Raw genomic sequence first — 27,375 nt, forward strand, 5'->3', positions numbered from 1 at the left:
GCCAAGGGGAGACGAGACCGCCAATAATCCTGCCCAACCTCAAAGCCCAGATCTTAGAATAAAGCTTGGTATCGGAATTGATCAATGAAATTGGTCGGTATGACCCCGGATTCTCACTAGGTTTCCCCTTTTTATGGAATATAATGATGTTCGTCTCTTTCCAAGAATCCGGGATCAGCCCAGTACAAACAATCCCATTAAAGAGATCTACCAACAAACCAATAATTTCTGATTCAATGCGTTTGAACACTTCCAAGGGAATGCCGTCGGGTCCGGCGGCCTTTCCTGAGGCTAACTCCTGAAGGGCAGTCCTCACTTCCATTTCGGTGATATCCCTATCAAGTGCTTCTTGAAGTGAGGCTTCCAGGCGTGGACCTGTGTCACACATATTTACCTGCTGTCCTCCACTTCTTGTCTCCTCGTCATATAATCTCTGATAAAAATCTCTGAACACCTGTAAAATCTCTTTTACTTCCGTATATTCCCTACCGTTTTCCACTATCTTCCTGATTACATTTTTAGACTGCTCTTGCCTAAGACGTAGAGCCAGGGCTCTACCGGCGTGTTCTCCTGTTTCGTACCGGTTGATTCTTGTTGCCTGGTATTCCCCAATCGCCTTCTGGGTAATGATTTTCTGGAGCTCTGCTTTAATGGCTGTAAGTGCATTATGACTGTTGTTACCATCCTCACCAGCAGAGATAGCCTTAACATGCTCTTCTTCAATATTTGTAAGCCTATCTAATAATTGAGTTTCAGCCATCCTGTCCTCTTTCCTCAATTTTGCTGAAAAACTAGTTTCGCCTCTCAGGGCTGCTTTAAACGAATCCCACACCATATTGCGGGATGAGCTATACCTATTGGCAGAGAAGTAATCATCCGACCAGCTCTTAATATGTGTAACAAATCTGACATCCTCCAATAATTTCCTCTCAAAAGACCATGGAGATCTCGCCCTTTCGCCACACAACCTTATATATATAATTATCAGAGGATTGTGATCCGAGAGCACCCTCGGCAGCCTAGATATAGCAACTCTATTAATTTCAGAGGAGGAAATAAACAAATAATCCAACTTGGAATATTTCTGAGCTGGGTTTGAAAAATAAGTAAAACCAGGGTCTTGGGGCTCCTTCGTACCCCAAACATCAACTAAACCCAACGAATCCATCAAAGCTCTAATCGCCCTAAAGACACGGGGTTTCCGGCCAACGTAATTTACCTTCCCGCTCCAGTTAGCTGAGATATTTAAATCTCCACATACTATTACAGGTGTCAGCCAGCCAGCTAATTCAACCTCCAGAAGATCGAAAATCTCTGGGTCGTCCCCATTTGAGCCGTATATTGCGCATAGGGTAAAGCCCAATTCTAGTTCTACAATCACCCATCTGCCACAATTGTCTACCTTCACCTTTTTAACACCTCCCAAAGATTTCCTGACCAAAATGGCTACCCCTCTGATCATTGAGGATTGCGATGAACAGGCGACCAACTCAAACCCATTTAAAAACAGAAGGTTCCTCTTTGCCCAGGGGATATGCGTCTCCTGGAGACAGAGAATATCGATTTTATTAAATTTAACAAAGTGAGACAATCTTTGTCTCTTTCTCCAGTCATTTAGCCCCCCCACATTTACTGTACAAATTTTAATGTCTGACATCCTGGCTTTTAATTTGACATATCAGCAAATCATGAGCCTTAAATCCGTTAATCATTATCATCTGCTCCCCTTGTCCGGATACATTCAAAACCAACGTGATGCATTTTAAACTCCCTTTTTCGATTTTCAACTTTTCACACCCCTCCACCCCCTCCCCCCCCCCCCCTCCAACCCACCCCCCTTGTCACCTCCCTCCCACTCAGTGAGGCGCGCAGATCTTGTCTGTGCATGTGACGGATGTGCAGTTTATGCGGTGAGGACAACACAAAAACTCCTCTTTAGTACCTAAAAGCCCATATACTGGAAGAAGAAGAATCTGAGAAATATACACGCATTTGAAGCCCCTATCCAATATCTAGTAACCTCTTCCGACTCATAATACTCATTAATACCAAACTGAATAACCCCCCAAAACAGTGAGTCTATTGTCTGTCTCTATTTGCCCAGACTGTCAAGATATTCCTTGGCCTTAACTTCTGATGAGAAGTACATTGTTTTTCCTTCGTTGATAATCTTTAATTGGGCAGGATTTATCAAATAAGCCTGTAGTTTCTTGTCTTGAAAGGGTTTTATCAACCCCCTAAGACGCCAGCGTCTTTCCACAGTCGCGTGGCAAAAATCTGGGCGGACGAAAAACGACTGCCCATCGCAATTTCTCTTGGCATCGGGTCTTGCCCTCTCCGCTATCGCCTGTCTAAGAACAAAGTTGCCCAAAAATATCAACACTGCCCGGGGTTTGTCCCCTTCCTTCGCGTTCCTTCTTAATTTAAAAGGGGTGCGGTGCACTCTTTGTAGCTCCTTTTGCCAGTCCCAACTAGCCAGCTCAGGGAAAGCTTGCTGGAAAAGTTTAATGATATAGGCACGGATATCTGATCCTTCAACTCCCTCCGAAATTCCTAAGACTCTCAGGTTATTTCTTCTTAGCCTATTCTCCATCTCCTCCAGCTTCCACTGAATGTCTATCACTTGGGAGCATTGAGCGTCGACCTTGGATACAGCCTCTGCCATCTCGGTTTCAGTAGCCACCACCCGCTCTTCCAAATTTGACACTCTGTCCCCCGTAGTGGCACAGGCCTTAGAGAGTTTCCGCACCACTCCCTGCATTTTCCTCATTGCAGCCTGAGATTTCCGACTGTCTTGTCGCGTTTCTTCCCTATGTGCAAGTATCTCGTGGTGTATTGTCTCAAGCAGGGACATTTGAGTCTGTTCTTTCCCGGGGCTGCCTAGGAGAGGCTGGGCTGAAGAATGGTCCCAGCTCAGTTCCCGCTGTACCACATCTTGACCCCAGGCAGTTTTATTTGATTTCATGGCAGTGGCTGGCATATCGCCCTCGGGATCAGGATCGGTATCTGAACCCACACAGGAGCTATGCTCTTCATCCTCATCCTCTTCGGACCACTCTGCCCCCCCTTCCGATACAGAGAAGAAGGCCTCACTTGGATCATTCTCTTTTTCAGAGCAAACTCCTCCTGTTGCCTCATCTAGCACTGCTTCTTCGGCTATAAGGGACTCTAACATACCAGTTATCTCTGCTTCAGCAGCGGTGTTAGCCTCGCCAAAACATTTCCCCTGTGTATGTGAGGTGTTAACGGGCTGCTCTGCCCTTAGAGGGGGGACCATAGCCTCCAAGTTCTCGTTGCTAGTGGGCGCAAGCTTTACCACCTCTGTTGGGCCATCTGCTCCAGTCAAAGTTATTTCCTCGTGCAATTTGGTTGGGAGGGGTATAGCATGATCCCCCAAATCATGAGCCTCATCTAAGACGATGCTCTCTCCCAAGTCCTTAGACCCCTTCTCCTTACCCGCTTTGACCAGCATTTCGAGAACGGAGGCAGTTGCCAGCCGGGTCTTGGGTGCTCCTTGCTGTCTCCTTCTTTGCTGATCCGGTTGGGGAATTTCATCCCCTCGCGTAGCATCTGACGCTACAATATCAGCTTCTTCTCTCTGTGCTTTTTTTTTTGAATTGCCTGTCTTCGACCCCAGGTTCTGTTTCGGTGCCATCCTGCCCTGAAACAGCAGGAGCCAATTCCTCTGCCAATTCCTCTGCCGGCTACAATCGCCTGCAATCTCTCTGTGCGGCTTCACCTCGCTCCTACAGCTGCAGCGGGTCCGTCGGCTCCGCATTGAGCCCAGCGTCCAATTCAATCGCTGGCTCCGCCCTCCGCCCGAAACGCAGCAGTCGGGAACGATAGCCTCCAGAACCGCCCTCAATGTCCGCCTCTCTGCGCCGTAGCAGATGATTGCCGCCAGCATTGCACTTAACCCAGTCGAACCAGCAAACGGGAAGCCTCGAGCACGGGTACGTTAGCAACCGCGATTAAACAGTAGCAGGCTTCATCATGCGCTAAACTTCGGGGCTTTCATCAGGTCGGCGTCCTCACCGCAGCTCTGCACCGGCCACTTAGGCGGCCGCCATCTTGCCCCCCGCTGGTCACAATTCGAGATTCATTGTGCCCCGATTTTTATTTTTGTATCAAGAGCAAGGACACGGGGTCTCATTAACGCTAACGATGATAAATTGTGGTTTAGGTTTGATGTAATGTCGATAGGCTGGTGTATGTTTTAGTTGCCTTATTGGCACGTTATCAAACAAATAAAATGAAACTGAAACAACCATGGAATGCCAGAACCCATAATAGCATAGCCAAAGTGAACAATCAAAAATCTATGCTGGTGATCGTTTCACCTTCAAGCTTTTGAGAAGGGGCTTTACATTGCTCTGCATTTTTTTCTCCTCAGGCACAACGTATTCACTGTTTGTGAAGTGTTGTTAATGATACAAAAAAAGCAGAGAAAGACCAACATGACCGCTGCATTTTCAGATTGCCAGGTCACAGTGCAGTGGAAGAATGTCCATTGTGCCAAAAAACAACAAGGAAGTTAGTAGTCTATGAGATAAGGCACTTTCCAAGCCTGTTCTGAAAATGTTGATGGAACACCTTAGGAGAAAGTGCATATTTTTCTCAACTTAAGTGCTGATTCGGAATTTCAGACCCACCGTAAAGAGGAATGTAAAAACATGGGGGAAAATCTTATTTGCTTCCCGTGCACTTATCAGGAGATGCAACAGGTGGCTGCCATAGTTTATCAAAATTATCACCAAATTTGGAACTATGGAGGCACAGAACCTCGAAAATCAGGAACCCTGCTGAGCTCAAAAACAAGAAAGATATTTTACCCTGTTAGCGAACAGTGGTAGACGCAGGCGCAGGTGAGGTGGTCTGCACAGCAGAGCTTGCACATTGGGAGTGGAAATGCACTAATCCGTGACAATGGTGCTTTTGGTGATTCGTGGGTGGTGGTGATGGTGCATGGTAGTGCACTGTTGGTGATAGCAGCAGGACTGGGAATGGAGTGCTGTGGATGTGAAGCGCTGGCCAATGCTATGCAGTGATAGCAGGTTACTGGTTTAAAGGCGGCGGTATGTTGCAGAAGGCGGTAGTGCTAACAGGTGATATTGCAAGGGTGTGGAAGGTAGCGTAGTGGGAGGTAGTCTAGTAGTAGAAGCAGTTGCAGTTTTGAGAGGGATGGTAACATTAACTGGGTATATATTTACACATTTCTGAATGTTTAGTAAAGGTTTCTATGCACATGCTGACTTTCTCCGAGGTGAGCACCTTTCTCCAATACCCTTTTGGGGGTGTTCCCTTCCCATTTCCACAGTGGGTAGGGATTTACTCCTGCGCCATACAGGAGTACATCTTCATTTGCATACAGGATGGGAATGTGACTTGCACAACACTCGCGACTGCTCACACGTTACACCTACATTCCAATGGATTCCCACCCTGGAACTTGGACCCACCTGAAATGGCGGGGCTTGCAGTTCCACCCTTAAGCAGACATGATACGTATATAACACGTAACATTAATGTGTCCACTCCCAAAGCCGTACATAGTTAAATAATTGGGTCCCTGCTGTCTATCTTAATTTGTTTACTTGTAACTGATTCATTTTCTGGGACCCGGGGTGTAAAAAATCACTTTAAGAAATAGATTTAACTGAGCACGTAGAGGCTGCTGGAGACGGTGTAGCGTGACTGAATAGCCTTTACAAATAAAGCACTAATGAACTTGTTGGAGCCACTCACCTCTTTGCTATGTTGACCATGAAGGGCGTCAGAGAGCGATCAGTGAAGTAGAGCACTTTGGTGCAGGCACCACCACTCACAGCCGGGGTGCTGCGCGAATGTGGTATCTCTGTAAATAAACGAAATGCATACATCAGAATGGTCGTCCACAGCTCAGTCACAGATGCATGGTCCACTGAAACAAAAAAAATACAAATACAACCCATTCCTCTACCACTATCTGAAACTTGACTAGTTGCTCCAATATAGAATTTAAAACGTCATATATTCCCTTAAAATATATTTATGTTTGCACTCTAGTACATTGGCAGTCTTTCAGGAGTTGGGAAACCAGCTTACTCGCTACTCATATAAAGCAGTCAATTTGCTCCTAGCAATACAATGTGATTAAAATGTACTCTTCTTAGTCACTGCTTCAATGACAAACCCCTTCTAAGAATGTGCTGTATTCTCTTCTCTCTAATTTTGAAGTGTGGTGGAAACAAATATTTGAATATGATCAAAACACATCAATACTCTACGTGATGACATTTCCACACATGATCTGTTGTGTGCAGTAATACTGTATGTCGGTGCAGATGTAATGTTAATTTCAATTGAAAATGTGTTGTCTGTAATGGCAGTGCACTACCACACCATGCATACTCCACTCTATGCCACTCCACTTTACACAACTCCACTCTACAACACTCTGCTCCACTCTATGCCACGCCCCTCCATTCTATGACACTTCACTCTACAACATGCCACCCTTCTCCAATCTAAGACACTCTGTGACACGCCACTCAACTCCACTCCACTCCACTCCACACTACTCCCCTCCACTCCCCTCTAAGCCACAACACACCACTTTACTCTATGTCACTCTACTCCATGCTCCTCCACTCTACACTACTCTGCTCTGCACCACTTACCCCACTCCACTTCAATCTACCCCCATTCCACTTCAATCTACCCCACACCACTTCACAACAATCTACCCTACTCCATTCTACCCCACTCTACTCTACCCAATCTACTCTACTCCACTCCATTCCAATCTAACCCAATTTACCTCAATCAAATCTACCTCACTCCACCCTACCCCACCCCACTACAATCTGGTAATTTCACTCCCTATCCACGCCACTCCACTATAATCAACCACAGACCACTCAACTATCATCATATCTGCCCTTCTACATTCCAATCTACCATAATCTGCCCCACTCCAATCTAGCCCACTCCTCCCCAATCTACCCCACTCCACTCAATCTAACCCAATCAATCCCACTTCACTACAATCTACCCCAATGCACTCTACCACAATCAGCTGATCGAATATTCCTCCCTCTGCTCCAATCTACCCTACATCACTCTACCCGACTCCACTCTACCCCAGTCCAATCTACACTCTATTCAACTCCACTCCACCCCACTCTACTCTGATCTACCCCACTCCAATCACCCAGAATCTACCCCACTCCACTCCAAACCCTTCATTTAACCCCACTCAAATTTTACCCACACCAATCCACCGGACTCTACTCCATTCCAATAAAATTCACTCCAGTCTATCACACTCCATTCCAAACTACCTCATGCCACTCCATTCGACTTCACTCCAACTCAAGCTACCCCATTCCATACTACAATCTACCCACTCCACCCTTATCAACCATACTTCAATTTACCCCACATTGCTCCAGTCAAATCCACTCCACTCTTCCCCAACCTGCCCCACAACACTCTAAACACTCTAACCCAGAATACCTCCACTCTTCCCTAGTCTACCCTACGCCAGTCTACCCACTCCACTCCAATCTCCCCTACACCAATCTACCCTAGTCTACCCCCACTCCATTCCAATCTACCTCACTACAATCTAATCTTCCACACTGTCTACCCCCATCCACCCCACACCAATCTACCCCACTCCAACCTATCCCACTCAACTCCACTCCAATCTACCCCACTCCAATCAATCACAATTCAGTCTACTTCAATCTAGCCCCACTACAATCTACCTCATTCTACCCTACCCCACTCTACCACAATCCACCCCACTCCACTCTACTCCAATCTACCCCACTCCACTCTACCTCAACCTACCCCACTCCACGCCAGTACCTTTTAGCCATGCTGAACAGCAGCCACACTGGTGTACAACATGGCTAAAACACATTGCCAAAGACAATAGTTATTGCATTGGTGAGACCTATTGGCTTTGCCAATTCTTGTTCAGTTACAGGAGTCTCCAGCTGGGAATTTTCCAAACATTGTCCCATATAATGTGCATTTTGACTTAGTCGGCATTGTAGACAGAGCCAAGAGATCTACTATGTGCTTTGTTTAGGTTATATGATGTTACAACGCATTCCGTTGCAACGCATGCCTTTTCCACGCATGCGTTACAACGGAATGCCTTTACCACGCATATGGTTTACCACGAAAATGCCTTTACCACGCGTAGTTTAACAACGTTTTTCGTTGTTTAACTATGCATGATATTTGCATTTTCATATTAAACCGACTGCATGATTGAATATTCAAATCTATATATGTTTTTTTAATTATGCCTAACCTAATAAAATATTATAATTAAGAAATATACTTACATTTTCTTTCGACGGTATTCTCCTTCTTCTAACTCCTTAAATGGTCCTTTCTTTATTTTTGATATAGTACGTAGTCGCACGTACGTAATCACGTCTGTTAGGGAGGCTCTTTCCATGAAGGACAGAGGCACAGAAGAGCGTGTTCAAGGTACGTTTTCTTTCTTTTTTTTTTTTTTTAAAACCCTCTCGTTTTCGTATTTTTTTTGGGGGGGAGACCCCCCCTAACCCCCCTTTTTTTTAACCTTTAACTCACAGTCCTTTACTACGTATTTCGTAGTATAGGAATGCGTCGTAAAGGTTATAGTGGTTACCACGCATGCGTTGTAAAGCATGCGTGGTTAGTGCATTCGTGGAAACGGCTTCGTTGTAGTGGCTGTTTCCCGTGCTTTGCCTCAGTAATTAAGAATTTCAGCCTCAGACCATCAGGGTTCAACTTGTGCTTGGGGAAAGAGACAAACTGCTGATGTGCAATGTTCTTCCAGTTTTGGACTGGGGAATATGGATTGCCGTAACACTTCACTCCTTGATAACACTTTCCAGTCATGCCAGTGGTGGTGCAAATGGCATTGTGGAGGGGGCGATTCTCATAATTAAGAAACAGAAGGATGTATTGGACTTTCAGTAGATTGTAGAAATGAGGGTATTTATTTCTTATATGCACTGGTGGCCTGGCGGGTATACGGTCATTGAAAGATGCACCAGAAGAAAGTCCCATATGCCATGTTCATAAAATAGAGCATTATGCGCTGATCAGTGAATAGCAGCACACATTGTGCGCTGGACAAGGCAAGCTGTGAACCAAAGAGGACAGCATAGTGTTTTTTGCAGAGTTCTTATATAACAGAGACTGTATTCTGTGTAGCGCGACTTATGCTTGTTTACAGGTAACCTTAGTATAAACGAACAAAACAGCCCTCCTGGTTTCCTAATCTGGAGCGCAATCACATTTCAAACAATCATTGGCAAAGCCAATAGACTTGATGCTCACAATTGTGTGCCGACAAAAGCAATAAAAAATGCCTGCTACATAGCAAAACACATAAAAAGAATATTGCTTTGTGTAAACAGTGCATGGATGAGATAAAGAATTAAATGTGAAAGGACAAAGTTAATGTAAAATAGTCCCTTGTTCGTTCCAATGGAAGTGGAAGGATACCTTTAAGCAGCCACTAGAATAAAGGGTGAGACTAAAATATGCCTGTGGGGTGATTCAAGATGTGATTGACAATGTCTCAAGCCAGTGGCTGAAGGATCCTGGGCAAAAGAAGCCAATGGCTTAAGAGGTTGACTCCAAGCCCTTGGGGCTCTCACTACAAGTTTGTAGGAATAGGGTGGGGTACGTATATCCCATAACCCCAGGTGAGGAAGTTACCACATATGGTAAACATCTCCTACTCTGAGTTTTCACCAAGGAAATGCGGCCTAAAAAAATGCAGAATCGCTCTGCCTTTTTCTGGTCCTTTACTCCCCTATACATTTTATCAGGTTTGATCTGCTGTAATTCATCAGTGCAAATCTAAAGAGTGCGATCATTATAACATAACTTGTAATTCCGATCCTGCTCAAATTTTTGTTTGCATAGGGTTGCATAGGGATCAAAATTTGCCCTTAACTTGTTTCGAGGACCTTAGGGTATGTAAAGAAAAAAATATGTTTGTCAGGAATGTAACGTGCCAATAAACGTCAAATCTCAAAATGCTTACTTCGGTTTCAAATGGTAGATGGGAACCCTGATGATAGATACCCAATGTCCACAATGCTTAAATATGTTCAGCCACTGAATTCCCCCCACAGAAGACAGTCTGTGGTCTTGAAAGTTTATTGTGTTAAAATTCAACTTGCCCAGATTATATCTACAGGGAGGGTATTTTGCATGTCTGGCTCCATGCATCTGATATGAATTACTGTTTGCAGTATACCCCTTGAAGAAGCCTTTGTTGTTTGAAAAGGTTCCTTTACGAGCCCACAACCATAAGATTCAGAAGCAAATATTTAAGCACAAACTTGCATACCCATTGAACGCTTTGCATTTGGATATCAGAAGCATCACAAGAAACTTACAGTTCAGAAAACTCACACCTCTGTGCCACTGAGCATGTTTCAACATTTTTTATATTTAAACCCTCTATTGTCTGCACAATATGCTTCAAACACCACTCGATGGCACGCAGGGTGTTTTACGCAGTGATTCGTAACTTCGAAAATACTTACTTGAGTTTGGAGGCCATGAATCTCTGTATTCGCTTGCTGTCCTGTTTCCAGGTGATCTGGCACGAGCCTAAGAAACAAGGAGATCTCATGAAAATAACACGTAATTTCTGTGGGCATGCCTTGCCACTCTGCCAGTCCCTTCTGGCAAACACCAAGCACATAGTACACCTCTTGTTTTCTTTTCCTGCCTCCCTTCGTGGTCCCTTTTGGTTTGTTTAATGTGAAATGAGCAGGGTCTACAAGCAGGCTGCTGGAGACAGAGCACAAGTAGGTGATGTGGGACAACCCTTGCAGGGCTGGTAGAATGTGTGTTTTTGTGTCTGTTGTGTGTGTATGTATTTTTTTATATACATGTGTTTGAGTTCCCCAGCTCCCTGTGAGACTTAAACATGTTGTGTATCTGTATGTTATGGAACTGACCCTCAGCAGGGCAATAAGAGATTTTAGCATTATTAAGATACAGCCCAACACTATCCTTTGTTCTTTTGAGCACTGTTATAAAACAAATGCATGCTTAATATTTCATTGCAAGACAAAGCCCCCCCGCCCCCCGCAGTCGAGTTCCAGCATCCTCCCTTATCTCCCCCTCAGTGCAAATTTGCAATGCCAACCTGCTACCTAAAAGGCACTGCGTAAATCAGGGTTTTCCATGTTTGACTCACGCCAGGTTTTGGGTTAGGTTTTCATACAGTGGATTTGAACGGGAATCTTTCATATCGTCACTGGTGATCATGTTCAATGGGCGTGGATCTGGCTCTTTTAGACCAGTGTTGAACCTCATTGTACCAAAACCTTATGCACTGATGAAGACCTTGAAAAGGGAGGGTTGATTGCATACAAGGGAGAACTGAGGCTGTCACACTCTATATTGCGCAGTGCAACACCATCAGCCAGACTTGGATTTTGAGCCCACATTACTTTGCACTCTGGCGATTGTAATATTGTTTTTTATGCTTTTCCCATTAGAATAGTTGCCTCATCATTCAATGGCCTGTTTTCTTTAAAAAAAAATAAAACTGGAAAGGACTCAAAATAGGTATATCCTGAGAATAAAATACCACAGAGTGGCAGGCTTAAGACAGACAGTAACCATTGGGTGGGACACTCAATGCGTTGGCTATAAATGTACAAGTAACTTCTCTTCAGTAACACGTTTTCTGGTAGAGGCTCTATCCAGCTGCAGATTCCTCACCCTTTTGCTTTTAATTATTCTCCAGGTGGCTGACTAGATGAGGAAACCTAGCAGCAGAACCTTTGCATGCCGGAAGGTGGTGTCTTGCAGCTCTGTACTGATGTTGTTACTCTCCGGAAATGACTCTGGTCAGTTGCTTTTGAGGCGGTCTGCACACTCAGATGTTGAGCCCCAAAAGCAAATAGGTAGATAGTGTGCAGATTTCAAACTTGGGATTTTATTAAATGGTTAGTCCAATCATAGAATGAGACGGATGGGTGGGTTGGTGAGGAATTTGCGGCTACATATCCTCTCTACCAGAAAGAGCGTTGCCGAAGGTAAGTAACCTGTTCTTCTGATAGAGTCTCCTAGTTGCAGATTCCTCACCTTTTGAATAGATGCCAAAGTAATAGCTATTTGAAGGTGGGTATATGCATGGACTCAAGCCAAAAAGCCCTGCAGGACCGAATGGGCAAAATGCCCCTCCCGGAAACGTGACTGTCCAGGCAATAATGCCAATAGCGCCCATGTGGCGGCCTGGAAAATGTCTAGGGTGGGGGCATCAGATGCCAATCCAGTCATAGCAGCTTTGACCCTGGTAGAATGATCACTTAGTCCTTCTGTAGACTGCTTTTTGTGGCCAGTGTGTAGCAAATCTTAATGCATAGCATGATCCAGTGAGAGATTGTTTTTTTCCGCGCTGCCTTGCCTTTTCTGGCTCCACAGAATCCCATGAAGAGCTGATTGTCTACCCGGTGATCTTTGGTATGATCTATGTAGAAGCTCAGCACTCTGTTGGTGTCCAAACAATGTAGTCTCTCCTTAGCCTTAGATGGGTGAGGTGCAGCATAGAACGCACACTGGGCAATGGGTTGACTGAACTGGAGCAGCATCACATCTTTTGGCAGGAAAGATGCCTGTGTCCACAGAACCAGTTTGTCTAAGAAGGAAGTGTATGGTGGATTGACACAAAGCACCTGAAGCTCCCTTAACTTGGGTTATGCGGGTACAGCTGTGGGATCAGCCTCAAAATCATCAGACTTTGGGAGTGAATGCAAGCAGCGTTAGAGAGCAGAATACTGCTTCAACGTATGTTTGTACACTTATCGAAGGACTTGAAGCGTGACAAAGACCGACCTCTGGAGTGGCTCCATCGACTCCATGAACAGGACTGAGAATGAGCCGTGGACGTGGAGCGGGACTCAGAATGGTCCCATCACAGAGACTTCTTAAGCTTGGCGATGTAAAATGTTACCTCGGGTTCCTAGATGACCTTCAGGTTCATTAATGCACACTCACTGCAGGCTTTGTAGTCGTGGCTCGACCAAAGGCACACTTGATGGGGGATCTTTCACAGACATTTGTTTGCCTTAAGTCCCTGCAGGTTTTGAAACATGTTTTAGCGGATGACATACCCAGTACACCATAAGAAATGTAATAGGCACTATCGAGGTAAGCATCTCAGAGACGAGAGAGAGTTCCAGATCCACATCTGGTGGCGCGAAAAGAAAGGAACTGATGCCAGCGAGTGGGAGTAGTGCCTATGGAGGCCCCACACACTATTTCCTGAGTGGAACAGTTTCAGTGTTGAGGTGCAAGGCTTCCGGCCAGCAGAGGTACTGTTGAAAAGATTCAGGATCCAGTCTGGCACCTTGGTAATTTTCAAAAACACACATTTTCATTGGGTGTGTAAAAGTGGGTAGAGCCACAGCTGTGGCATGAGAGCAGCATGGGCGAGCAGTGTACATTTAGATATTACCTGAAAGGATTAAAGTTTGCGGTATTTACAAAGGATTAGACATACGCAGGATGTGCTTTGTTGAGCACTCAACATGTACCCCAAATTTGGAGTTGGTAGCTCACGTGCTGCACATTTTACCCTTTGAAAACTTGATGCATTAATCGCACTTTAATAAGTCAATAAAAAAAGAAGTGGGAACCACTAACTAGTCTTGGTTTTAGATGCAGGATTTAGACTAAGAGATTACAGTGCTTAACTGGACCACATAGAACATAAGTGTAGAAACCAGCAGATCCACACTATGGGCCTAGGCCGTCAGCAGCATCACAGCGTCACATGATTAAATAGCTCAAAAAACACTTTTGGTCCAATGAATAGACGCCAAATGCATGTGTCATTAAAAGCAACGAGCAACTCATTCCACAATGCAATCTATGAAATTAATGAATTGAAGCTTAAACTTCACCTCATATACATATTCAGCCCAGTATTGGTACTTTAACCTCAAAATGTCAAGCTCTGATCGTAATCTGGAGCACTTAAACTTTGTACTGGTTCATTCAAACTTCGAATTTGTGCATTGAGGCCCTAAATATTTGCATGCAATACATGGACTGGTATACTCACATTTAAATTGGTGCACTAAAAGTCTGAATCGGAACATTGAACTATAACCTGGAGAATTTAAATGATGCTTTAGTGTCCTCAGACTCTTAACTGCTGCACTCAGACCCTGAAACATTCAGACCCAGAAATGTGGCATTCTTACAGGAAATGTGAGCCATTAAATGGGGCATTTAAAACCAGAATTGGAGTATCCGATTCCTGAACTGGTCACACTGGCACAGAAATGGAGTATTCAGACCTTAAAGTGGAGAACTGAAACCATTACCTGGTAGTTTTGAATTTTGAATTGGTACGGTCAAACCATGACTTGGTCGGGAATTTTGAAGCAAAACAATATTACTCTCTAGCTCTCTCTAGAAGATCACAGGCTCCTTTCCAACTCTTGGCTCCTATCCCACTCACCCTTTTGTCTTGCCTTCTCTGTGCCTCGATGGCATGCAGCCTCTCCATTAGACTGGCGATGCCTTGCTCCAGGCTGTCAATGGTGTGATGCTGTGGGTCCTGGCCACTAAGTCCATTGCGAAGGCTGCGGAGGGAGTCCCGTACCAACTGCAGGTCATTAATCTACAAAGCATAGAGACAATGATACTGTTAGCCTACTCCATTGAAGAGCAGTTAACAAATATTATTTATGTATACATTGCGTCTCAGACTAGACACTGCTTGGTCACTGTAGGAACTTGACAGAACGACTCCATCTCATACAAAAGATGCATGAAATCTAAATTCTATATAAAATAAAAAATAGCTATTTTAGTAACAAGCATTTGCAATTAAATAGGTCTCGCATTTAAGAGTTTGAGCTATTGACATTGTAAATAACAATGTCTTTTATTTATGTGTTGTTTTTAAAGCAGATAACTAAAAGGCATTGCCATTTACAATGCCAATAGCTTAAACTCTCACAAATGCGAGACCTATTGCATTTCAAATGACAATGCCCAGCTATAAAAAAAATTAAACATTAGGAGAGAGTGTCCTGCCTGCAACAGCAGGCAGGACAAAACTATTTGAGAAAATAGTACTCAGAGACTGTAATTAAAGTCTACCGAATAACAATAAATGTAACACGGGGTGTTGCCATGGGAGGTTACAAAATAAGACAAGGCAGTACTAAGGAGGGACTACTAAGCCTATTGACCAATGAATAGCCATGGTTTACAGTGGACAATGACACAGGCCAATGAAAAATATGGGCAGAGCTTCAAGTCCCTACTTGAATACAGCATGCCTCACAGGCTTGAAGCCCAAATATACAGGCACGGTCTGCGGTCTCTTCGATACATTTCTTATATGAGCTGTTGCCCTTAGCAAAGGCGGTGGCTGAGCAATGGAACAGCTGCTATGCACAACAGTTGTAAACACGGCCTGACATACGCATCATAGGGGTGCATGGCAACAGAGTACTCACAACCTTCGGAGCGGTGGAGCCAGCGGCTGGTGCTTTACGAAGGATGCCATTGCTGTGCGTAGAGTGACTGTTGTAGACAACAACCTATTGTGAAAAGAAGATCACAGGTGGTAGCAAACATTAGAGAAGAGCCCCTTGGACAAAATGACCACCCCAATGTCATAATAAAAGACGTCAAGCACTGCATTTGAAATGTGGATGACTTCTGAGAATGCAAGAAAATAGAAAAAACATATGAAGCAATGTAAAGAGAAGGGTTACAACTAATTGCGATTTATAGGACATAACAAGTCCAGTTGTATGTATAATGCTTTAGGTTTGGTGAATCCTTACTTATAAGTGCTTACAGTTCTTGATGCTCAGGGTATATTTGAGACCTTGGAAGGAGACAGCAGCCTCAATTCAGCACTCTCTCAAGGTCCTCCCATCTGCCTCTAGGCCTCAAATAATTAGATGGGGCAAAGTAAAACCAACAATTGAATGGTGGAACCCCACTAGCCTGTCAACCCCCACCATGCTGGAATGAAGTGCCAGTACTTAATTTGCATTTCCAACATGCCCAGGTGGCAAACAAGTCCCCTTTCTACCCACTCCTACTTGGGTCTTTATGGGATCTCGAGGTTACGTATGGCATGCTGCAGATGTGTACTGGGTGGCTTTGGGGACTCAGATGCTGGGAAGAGGAAAATGGGCACCCCTAAGCCACGCTTTCTCAGGCACCTCAGTCATCCCTAGAGTTATGTTTCCTAGGGGTCATTAGCATCCTCTGCCAAAAGGCAGGCCTGAGATTTCTCTTCTGACAGCGCATGGCTGCACAGCTCAGGGACAGTCATCTCAGTACGGTGTGCTAAGCCATGATGATGTCTATTGCGCCCCGCCATGGATTGGTTTTCTGGTTAACAGAGAGTGTTAAACCTGCCAACCAGCTGCCCTTATGTGGGGTGATGTGGATTAGACATGGGTTGAGGGGAGTACCAAGTGCGGGCAGCCAGCTTGCATCTTTCTTCCATGTTTAAATGCAGGCCAACCTAAGTTCCTGACAATCAAGGTTTTTGATAAAGTCCGAACAGCCAAATTTAGACTCAATATTAGGAATAGGGAAGAATTTAGAATCCTGCTTTAACCCCACATCTCACTAAGAAGGCACCGACACTTGGTGAATTTGGCATAAAGAGTGTCGTCCAAGCTAATACACCTTGTTGTTAATTAAAATGTGCTCTGTTGTTTCCTAAAGTATGGCAATCATTAAATGCAGTCAACTAGCAAACGTTACTTTTTGTAGAACTATGCAAACATGGAGACTGGTGGAGAAGATTATTATGAAGAATAGTTCTTCTAGACACAAACTGCCACAAGTTTATAGCTTCATGCAGCTGTAAATAAAAGTGTCATCAATGGCCTCAGAGTAATGGTGATTATTTTATATACCCCAAATAGATGAAAGGCTAAATAAATCTACAGTAATTTGAATTTATGATTAGCCGGTTGTACTCTGACCTCAGCATACTGATGGTTTACTCACAGAGTTATTTTACCACTGAGATATGTTACCAGCTAGGCCGCTGTTCTCACATTGCACATTTCATGCAGTGGCCCTGCCAGGTATCCGTTATTGGCTCTAATGCATGACTTTAAAAGACCCTGCTGCTACTCTCTTAGCGACCCACGCGGCAGCAGGTTGGAAGAAACGGGAGGTCATTTCGCACCAAGTAATGGCATGTTCATGGCTCATTACTTCTGTCGCTAAAACGATTTCGAGTTCCCACTGAGCTCTTGTATTTGTTTGACTTCATGGTATTATATGCACACCACACAAGGATTTTTTTTCCGGGAACTCACTGTACTAAAATTTACAAGGCGGCTAACTTTATTGTTAAACATGATTCCTGCATTCCTTGGTGTCCAACTATAATGTGCACACTACTTGTAAAGTCTCTTTCTTTTGAACGTACCTGTTCTTGTTCGCGGTTCATCAGATGACGCAGAAGCAAGCCTTTGTGGTCAAGGACCTTCTCGAAATCAGTCTGAAAAACAGACATAACCAAGTTACATAATCAAGGGAGCAGGCCCATTAGGCTTGTCGAGGAAATACTTTATGGACCATGGTGGTATTGGCAATGGTATTGCGTGTCCTTGTAAACAAATCCATTGCAATTTGTACACCAACAGGCAACACTCCATGTACTACTGCAATGTTACAGACGCCACTCACCTGCTCTTTTCACTCGCCACCCCACATCGCTCAGATGTTATTCCCTCACCAACTGAATAGTTTCCAGGCCAGGTAGATGGAAGAACATTCCGCCATTGGCTCTCTTGATCGGATCACTAATGCTTATCAAATACCTTATACCTTCACAGCTAACTAGAGATCAAACTTACATTCTCACATGGCTGTAAGGCAGCATGTAGTGCTTAACATATCTAAATATGAGAAGCATTCTCAAACCCAATAGTTCTGGTGTGCATTCTCAGTCCTCCTTAAAATATGAATAAAAGCCTGCTGCCGTTAGAATACCGGTGTCTGTACACAATGCATCTATGAGATAAAGAATTGTATGTGTGATGTTTCAAAATACTCGGGGATGCAAATCGGTGCTTAATGCATTGCACTGCAAGCGCTCCATGGGAGGTGGAATGATACACCAAACACCAATAGCATTTCACACAGCCTCCCTTTTCTTCAGTATCACATGCAAGGGCACCTTCAAAAACATTAATCCAAGATGTGCCCCGAACAAAAACCTTTCTTGTGTTTGATTTAATAGCCTACAATGTTGTGCCACCTATTTTAAGAACCCAAGGCTACATTTAGAGTATAGCGACAAGTGACTTGCTTCTTACTCAACTAATGGCATTGTCATCAAGGTAGGGGGCCGGGGGAGGAAAGTTTCTAGGTTTATGTTTAAAAACTATCCCTGTTAATAACTACCTCCCAATTTGGAATTATAATCTGAGAAAATAAGGTGTAACGCCTCTACATGTTAATTCATTTTTGTTTTACTTTGAAGAGGCTTTAGATGTTTATTGCAGGACTTACTTGCCAAATATTTTCATTGGATCGGATTCTGCATGGGTTCTTAGAGCCAAGCCAGACCCGTGGCTCTGGCCCGACTCTCTCTGCTAATGTGTGAGCTTTCCCACCTATATACACAAAAAAACACACACAAACACGGCCGGACTGGCTAGCTGGGCAAGCGAGCAATCCCCCGGGGGCTGGAGCCCCAGAAGGCTTGTTTTGACACTTGAAGGCTGATTGCGCACCCAGGAGTTGTGATGCACATTATGGGATCTGGGCGGCCTCCATGAGATTCTAGGCCCGTTTAAACGACTAACATATGGATGAATTAGGAGAAAACCTCTCCTAATGCTACCAACATGTCCTTTTTCTCAACAGGCACACTATTTTTCCACAGGTGCATGCATGATTAGAAACTGTGTAGAAATAGCGCCACGAGGTACTGTGCTGAACTCCTATGTACTTGAATATTTAATTAAATCCCCTTCTGAACAACCTGTAAAACTAGCATATACAATTGAAACATTGAGCAGTTAGCATGCACCTTTCAGTTTTATTTCCCAAAATTATCCTTGGGAAAATCATACTGAGCAATGTGTCAGGGGTCACTCACTTGGTGCAAATAGGGGGTGAATTAATAATTTTTTGCAAGGGCTGTTTTAAGTTCCCATGCCGGCCCCGCACACTCACCCAACACACACACACACCCAACACACACACACACCCAACACACACACACCCACCCAACACACACCCACCCAACACACACACCCACCCCTCTAAATACATGAAGTGATAAATGTGCTTTATGACCATGCCTTTAGGATGCCACTAATTTACAACTGAACAGAAGATTTAAGAAGTCACTTGATGGGTCTGAATGAATTGCATCACAAGTGGTGTCATACCTCAAAAGACACCGTGAAACAAGAGAGCATTCTGGAATCCAAAAGGTAGCCAGAAGTTCTTAAATAGGGATTCTAGAATCTGGAACTTTCCCAGACATCATCAAACAGATGGGCATTCTAGAATCAAAACGGAACCAGATACTATGAAACAAGGGGACATTTTGGACGCTCAAGCCCAACCAAAGACTATAAAACGAAAGACATTCTGGACTCCAAAATATATCTAGAAGTGATCAGACAAAACTATATTCTGGAGTCTAAAGAACATTCTTCGATTAAAAACCAAATCAGACATTAGGGAGTATTCTAGAATCTACAACCCAAACAGACATCATTGAACAAAGTAGAATTCTGAATTCCAGAACCAAGCCAGGGATCACCAAAGGGATGTTCTGGAATCTAAAGTCCAACCATGCACCAAAACAACAAAAAACATAGAACACCCTGGAATCCAAAGTAGAGACATCATGAAGCAAAGGGCGATTACGGATTAGAAAACACAACTTGATATCATCAGACAAGCGATATTTTGGAATCTAAATCTTAACTAGACATCTCCAAAAATGAGAAATTCTGGAATCCAAAACCCAAACAGACACCATCAAACACAAAGTAAACTAGTTAAATGGGGCATGTCCACTGATGGGGACTGAAATAACTGTTGGGAGAAACGGAAAGCCCTGTGTCATGATGGCACATAGTGGGAGCACCTCCAGCTTGTACACAGCAGCAGTTTTAAGGAGGTTTTAGAAATAGAAATCTAAGGACTAATGTCACAATAGGTCTCAAAAATCAAACAGAGGAAGATTTTGGGCTCTAAAGCCAACAAGACATCAGTAGACAACATTCATTTCCGAATCCTTATTGCTGATCCATGGGTTAACCCTTGTTGTACTAAATACCTTATGTCGGCTAGACTCTGAAAGTTTCTTCGTGGCTTCATCTAGTTTAGCCTGAAGCTGCTGTAAAAGTCGTTCATTTTGGCCAACTTCTTTCTGGAAAGGAAACAGATAAATGCATGTCAAATACCATCACAGTAAGGACAGCTCTATCTGGGGCAATCAGACAAGAAATTGCTAAAAGAAGGTATGCCAAGGAGAGGTGCTATTTCACTGTATGTTTTTTTCGGACGCTTGATAGTCATTCAACGACTGGACTGGACTGGAAGTCAGGTGAGGTACAGAGATGCTCTGCAATGAAAAGTAGATACGTTGACTAAAAGTCTAAATTTAATCTTGGCTTCTGATGGACTTTTGGGATGGCACAGATGTGTGTAAATGTGACTCCTTCACAATAGTAGACATTAATATGTATGTCTCTTTCATTCACTCTTTTTGGAAATTCGCAGAATCCAAAAGGGTTGCACCCGGGAATCACCATTAATTTGTTTACAGGATTAAGCCTTGCATTCTAGCCATCCTAAAGTTAACCCAGTTTCAGGACTGGAATAGGAGTGATTTTCACTTCCTGGTAAAAACCTCCATAGGCATCATGCCTAACAACCCTACAAAAGATGGGAGGGTTCCCACCCAAGACAAACCCTTAATATTGACCCTAGTTTGCCATGGTGGGAAAATGATGTGGAAAACACTTATGAACACCCAAAAATGGGTAATTTTGTATACATTTGCAGACGTTTACAAAGTCACAAGACATGTAACATCCATGCCCTCCTCTGTTACACAGACCCATGTTGTTGGAAAACATGAACCACTGGGAGACTTTTTGCATGGGTTAGGGAAATTTATGTTTGTAATACTTCTAAAATCCTTATTTTGACGGTCAGAATTGAGAACATATCAATTTTAATTCAGCTGGTTCGTGCACTTTCATAGTACTTTTGGTGTGTCCTAAATTTTGTAAAGGAGTTCCTTTGATCTGCTTTCTTTGGTAGACCATGGCACAATTAATTAAATACAGATTTATGTGAGGCTATAGTGAGTGAGAGATTGGTGCAGTATTTTCTGAGTTTTGGTTTATAGGTAGCTACTATGTCTTGATATGAACATCCATTCCAGTTCAGAATCGAATTGAAGTAGAAGTGTTTACACAATGTTTTTCGGGTGCGGAAGAGCGATGAAGGAGCTATTGAGAATGAATGCTGTCAACTATATTTGATTATTTTATGATTTTTTTTTACTGTACAAGGAAAGCTCATCCCTATTCCTGAACACAACAGGCTGTTTTGTGTCCATCTGTTATATAACGGAGGCAACTGGATAGTAAGGATAGTTTCATAGTCTTGTTTACAGTGCTTAATTTGTTCCGGTGGTTTCCGGTGCTCGGCACTGGCACCAGTGGCATAGCTAGACTTGAGACCACCCGGGGCGGTCCCGGCATTTGCCTGCGGCGGCCGCTTTGAAGAGCAGGGGGTGTGGCAAACTACGGATTGCTTTGAGAGATAAACAAGGACCCCCTGGGTATCAAAAATACACAGATTCCTAGGGCAGGGTAAAAACCAAAGCAAGTATAAAATCCTAGGACATCCACAAAATAAGTGACCATAGACGCTGGACCAATAGAAAGAACAAAATGTAGGGAGATAATGTGTGTATTTAAAAAGGTTGTGATATATTTAATTCAACATAAAGGAAAAATCATATAGAGACTAATAAAATAAGTCAAACTATATGATACAATAATACATTAACATATTAAAATCTTTGGCACAATACATCAAATACATTCATTAAGAAAAGAAAAGAATAACCTCCTAATACAAGTATAAATCCTGACTAATAAAATGCTAATGTACAAAAAAGCAATATGTGCTAAAATATTAAATGTCAACTATTCCAGATTAATTCAATGGACTCGACGCGCGTTTCGGCAGTAGGGAAACTGCCTTCCTCAGGAGTCGTTGATTAAACTCTGTAAAAAATATGTTTTAAGAAAACAACAATGTTATATATCAACATATACCAGTCCTTAAATCATTTTAATCTATTTATCTACTTAAAAAACCTTAATGGTTCCGTACCAAATGTGAATTATTTGACACTTAAAATTCTCCCCTAGAGGTCCAGACATTTTAATTGGTCACTTAACGTCATATACTAGACTGATGTATAAACACGGCTAGTGCCCACTCAGCTTAACTTTAACAGAGCTCTATTTGTAAATACATTAAATGATCACATATATAATATGGTGTGGTATCACTCCTGGTTAGTACTATGTTGCATCGCTAACCCGGCATGAAAGTGCATTTAATCTTCGCAAGCATCATTCTTGAAGAAGTTTATTCTAATTTCCCGAATGCTGTGGTGTGATTTCACTCCTGGATTAAAGTATATAAAAACACTTACATAATTCAAGAAAAAGCTGATATTTTCCTCGGTAGATTAGAAGGATATGCCAAAAATCATGAATAGTGAGGACATTTGTAAAAGATGATACCTAATCATAGACAAAATTTATAATAATAAAGACAAATTACATAATGCGACCAAATGGTAAACAGCACTATAGTTGATAAAAAATATAAACACCATGATTTGGTACAGTAATGTAGTCCTTATGTGATAACATTATGATTCACAATATCGAACTCATTTTATTTAATAAGTCGCGTAGTAACAGTGTGTCTATAGAATCAGGCAGAGACACGAATAAGTGGCTGTTTCTTCCGAATGGCAATCTATTGTACTGTTAGCTATAAATGCAATATAGCACTGTATCCTTTCCTGTTTGAGTGTACCTGCAAAGATATGACGAAATGAGTTCGATATTGTGAATCATAATGTTATCACATAAGGACTACATTACTGTACCAAATCATGGTGTTTATATTTTTTATCAACTATAGTGCTGTTTACCATTTGGTCGCATTATGTAATTTGTCTTTATTATTATAAATTTTGTCTATGATTAGGTATCATCTTTTACAAATGTCCTCACTATTCATGATTTTTGGCATATCCTTCTAATCTACCGAGGAAAATATCAGCTTTTTCTTGAATTATGTAAGTGTTTTTATATACTTTAATCCAGGAGTGAAATCACACCACAGCATTCGGGAAATTAGAATAAACTTCTTCAAGAATGATGCTTGCGAAGATTAAATGCACTTTCATGCCGGGTTAGCGATGCAACATAGTACTAACCAGGAGTGATACCACACCATATTATATATGTGATCATTTAATGTATTTACAAATAGAGCTCTGTTAAAGTTAAGCTGAGTGGGCACTAGCCGTGTTTATACATCAGTCTAGTATATGACGTTAAGTGACCAATTAAAATGTCTGGACCTCTAGGGGAGAATTTTAAGTGTCAAATAATTCACATTTGGTACGGAACCATTAAGGTTTTTTAAGTAGATAAATAGATTAAAATGATTTAAGGACTGGTATATGTTGATATATAACATTGTTGTTTTCTTAAAACATATTTTTTACAGAGTTTAATCAACGACTCCTGAGGAAGGCAGTTTCCCTACTGCCGAAACGCGCGTCGAGTCCATTGAATTAATCTGGAATAGTTGACATTTAATATTTTAGCACATATTGCTTTTTTGTACATTAGCATTTTATTAGTCAGGATTTATACTTGTATTAGGAGGTTATTCTTTTCTTTTCTTAATGAATGTATTTGATGTATTGTGCCAAAGATTTTAATATGTTAATGTATTATTGTATCATATAGTTTGACTTATTTTATTAGTCTCTATATGATTTTTCCTTTATGTTGAATTAAATATATCACAACCTTTTTAAATACACACATTATCTCCCTACATTTTGTTCTTTCTATTGGTCCAGCGTCTATGGTCACTTATTTTGTGGATGTCCTAGGATTTTATACTTGCTTTGGTTTTTAAACTACGGATTGCTGCCTGCCCCCACGACGGCCGCACTGAAGAGCGAAGGAAGGGGTTACTATTGATTGCCGCCCCTTGACCGCAGGTAAGAGCTGGGGGGAGTCTGCCCAGCCCAAAACACTGCCGCCTGGGGTGGACCACCCCATCAACCCTTTACTTGCTACGCCACTGACTGGCTGCTCTAGTAACAATACACCACAGGGTGATGCTCTCTTTTTATAATTATGAGATGAGCACAACAACCCTGTTTATTAAGTCAATACAGTGGAAATTAATACTACCAGCCTCTCATGCCATTATTATAGCTGTGTGTGGCCTGAAATAGTCTGACCTGACACACTTGTAGGAGTGCTGTGGTTAGGTGTTATATTTTAACTGCCATTGGCAGCGCTGGCAGGGTATGAATGGTGCAGGCTGCAGTTGCCTTCCGAGAAGGGCCCTAGCACTTCATTCTTTTCAAATTAAACACTGTTTTTTTATGAGTGCCGATTAATCAAAAAAAAAAATGCACTTCAATCTGAAATTTTAAAACTCGTGCCAACGTATTTCTCTCAATGACCTGTGGTCAGTTTGAGAATTTGAACTTCGCGATCACACAAAAATTGTTTTTAGAAGGCCATAATGTTGCAGCCAGATGTTTGCAGTTGGAAATAAATGGTGGCCTTTATTCATAAACATACCACACCACAACCAGTTATCCTTTATTTAAGGCCCTTGTTCCAAGACTACAGCACAGGAGAAGGATATGAATATGCAAATTTTGAAATTCAATACTCGAGCGCCATGGTTCTTTTCATTTTATGTTAAATCCCTCAATACGGAACAGCAGGAGTTATGTGTGGGGCGTCGGAGATCACAGAAATCACATCTCCCTACTGCACGCTACAATTATTATTTTTTCAACTCACTCTATCATTGGAGTTGTTTTGTAATGACTAGTCGTTAAAACTCCCCACAGAGACTGATTGCTGGCTGTCCCTTGTCAATGTGCTCAGGGTTACTGGAACATAACTGCAGAGTTTTTATGAATCCTATAATGCCAGTAAATGCTTTTGCTAGTAGCATTTAAGCGCCAACACATCAACATTTAACATTTAAAATTAAGCAGTAATACAAATTAAAATGGACCTTACGTTTGAAAGTGAATATTTCTAAGGTTAAACGTGTGAAACAGGCCTGTTACCTACTCTGCCAGACACCACGCACCCTTTCATGTTATAAAAAAGCTGGCCAGCACAGATCCTTGGATGCCCTCTCTTTTTTGGTGTAGCAGAATCAAACACACCCCATGTATACATCGTAGGAAGGGGAATGCACCTACTTCTGCCAGGAAGGGAAGAAGTTGGTTGCCTGTATCGATGGCAATTCACAATACACAGAGGCAAAATGCACACTGATTGGCAAGAATTGGACGGTATTCCTCATTCAAGCTATCAGGGTTGAGAGATTCAAGCTGAAAATTTCACACAAGGAAATGCAATGCTCCGGAAAAAAAGAAGCAAACAGGAAAGGACTGTGTAGGTGTCTTACTTTATATTCTCCGAGGAGGCTGCTTCTCTCGTCAAGCTTCCTTTGCAATTCGCCCTGCAACAAAATACAATAAATAGTACAGAAAGAAATGATAATAAACAGCCTCAAATGGGTTGTAATACAGAATAAAAATAAAAAATTAGTTATACAAAAAAAAGTATGGCATGATGGCGATACTGAAAGAAGAGATGGGCATTTTGGGGCATTTTGTGGTCAGGAAAAGTTTTTTACCCGAGCCTGGAGCTTTGAAAGTTCAAGCTCGCCTCCGGTTTATGAACTGCACAGTGAAGACATACCTGAGACCTCGGCTTAGTTTAAGTGGGGTAAAACACATGCATGACTAGACTCTGGGAGGCAACAGGTAGGAATTATTTTATTCCACTGACCGCTGAAACCACTGAACTTAACAGCAAATGGCTGCAACACAGCGCTTTGAGGCAGCCCAAGTACAATGCTCTATGTGAGAAGGGGGCAGGACCCAGAATGAGGTACACAACTAATGGGCTACACCCCCAAATGCCACTCCGATTAACTAGTACATCTCCCATTAAGGAATAACCAGCGTGATGCCCCCAGCTGAGACGAAACCTTTTTGTCTTAAAACTGGAATCTCTTCTCTGGGTCTTTTTGTTGGGCAGGTTTGAGAGTACGGGCTGTCCTGCACCTACCCAGTACGTAAAGAGAGTGCAATAGAGGCTGGTCAGCCAGCCTAAACCAGGAAAAGGCGGTGTTTTGGTGGGTCGTCTCAAACAGTCGGCAGCGCACTTTTTGGAATTTCACAGTGATGCACTTTTGCACCGTATACACACTTGTTTGTTTCAAATCATGATATGCCTCAAATTGTGAAGTTTATTTAAGGACTGGTACCTCCAAAAGGTGGACAAGCTAGGCAGAGTAAGACAAAGGTCAGTGAAGTATTTTGCATTGCTGACCCAGCAAAACAAGTATGGCCGTAAAGAGTACATTTCAGGGGAAACATGCGTGTAGAGTTGGGAACGTTTCTTTTAAAAACATTTTTTTTTATGATTTCATATTTTTTTGGTAGGGTCTCCGCACTCAAGGGTGTAATTCAGGACCCAGTATCCCCCAGGGCACAGGGTGGCCCCCAACCCTGCAGGGGGCCCCCCAATGAGACCAAGACCAATGAATATCTGTCAGATATGGGAGTCTCGGAGGCCCCTCCTCATATTCTGCAGGGGGGGGCATAATTTTGCATTACTACGCTACTGCCTACGTCATAATAGCAAAGCATGTCTCAGTAATCCTATTTTGTAGAGGTGTAGGACCACCAACAAGTTAGTTAAAGGCTAATCTAAGTCTGGTATGGCTCAAATGGATTCTAAGATCTCCTGGTAAAATGATGGTCGAAATGTTTAACCAGAATAATTATATACATTGACCTGTACTATAATGTTATGCATTTCTGAGTTGTATCTGTGTATAAGAGATATTGCTTATTTTGTTAAACCGTTTCCCCTCACTTCTAGATGACAGATCTAACGTTGATATAATTAACATACTCATTATGATAGCTTTTAACCAATGGGATTATGCCATTCGTATGATTTGATTGCAACAAAACATTGTACATAT

The 27,375-nt window shown here is 42.6% G+C and overlaps 1 protein-coding gene across 3 annotated transcripts in view; it reads right to left on the bottom strand.

Moving 5' to 3' along the window:
• The window catches only part of DIXDC1 (DIX domain containing 1), a 422,480-nt gene that overhangs the window by 7,547 nt on the left and 387,558 nt on the right, over positions 1 to 27,375 (bottom strand). For 2 of the 3 annotated variants that reach the window (XM_078682303.1, XM_078682306.1), the window contains 7 exons: positions 25,783 to 25,836; positions 20,333 to 20,425; positions 17,456 to 17,527; positions 15,504 to 15,587; positions 14,495 to 14,656; positions 10,554 to 10,620; positions 5,746 to 5,854 (listed from right to left, as the gene is read on the bottom strand). In XM_078682303.1, coding sequence (XP_078538429.1) covers positions 5,746 to 5,854; positions 10,554 to 10,620; positions 14,495 to 14,656; positions 15,504 to 15,587; positions 17,456 to 17,527; positions 20,333 to 20,425; positions 25,783 to 25,836 — 641 coding nt within the window. The remainder of the gene's footprint in view (positions 1 to 5,745; positions 5,855 to 10,553; positions 10,621 to 14,494; positions 14,657 to 15,503; positions 15,588 to 17,455; positions 17,528 to 20,332; positions 20,426 to 25,782; positions 25,837 to 27,375) is intronic. The other variant, XM_078682305.1, reaches the window with a different exon arrangement.

Source organism: Lissotriton helveticus, chromosome 3_1 (genome assembly GCF_964261635.1).
Source record: "Lissotriton helveticus chromosome 3_1, aLisHel1.1, whole genome shotgun sequence".
Taxonomy (NCBI): domain Eukaryota; kingdom Metazoa; phylum Chordata; class Amphibia; order Caudata; family Salamandridae; genus Lissotriton; species Lissotriton helveticus.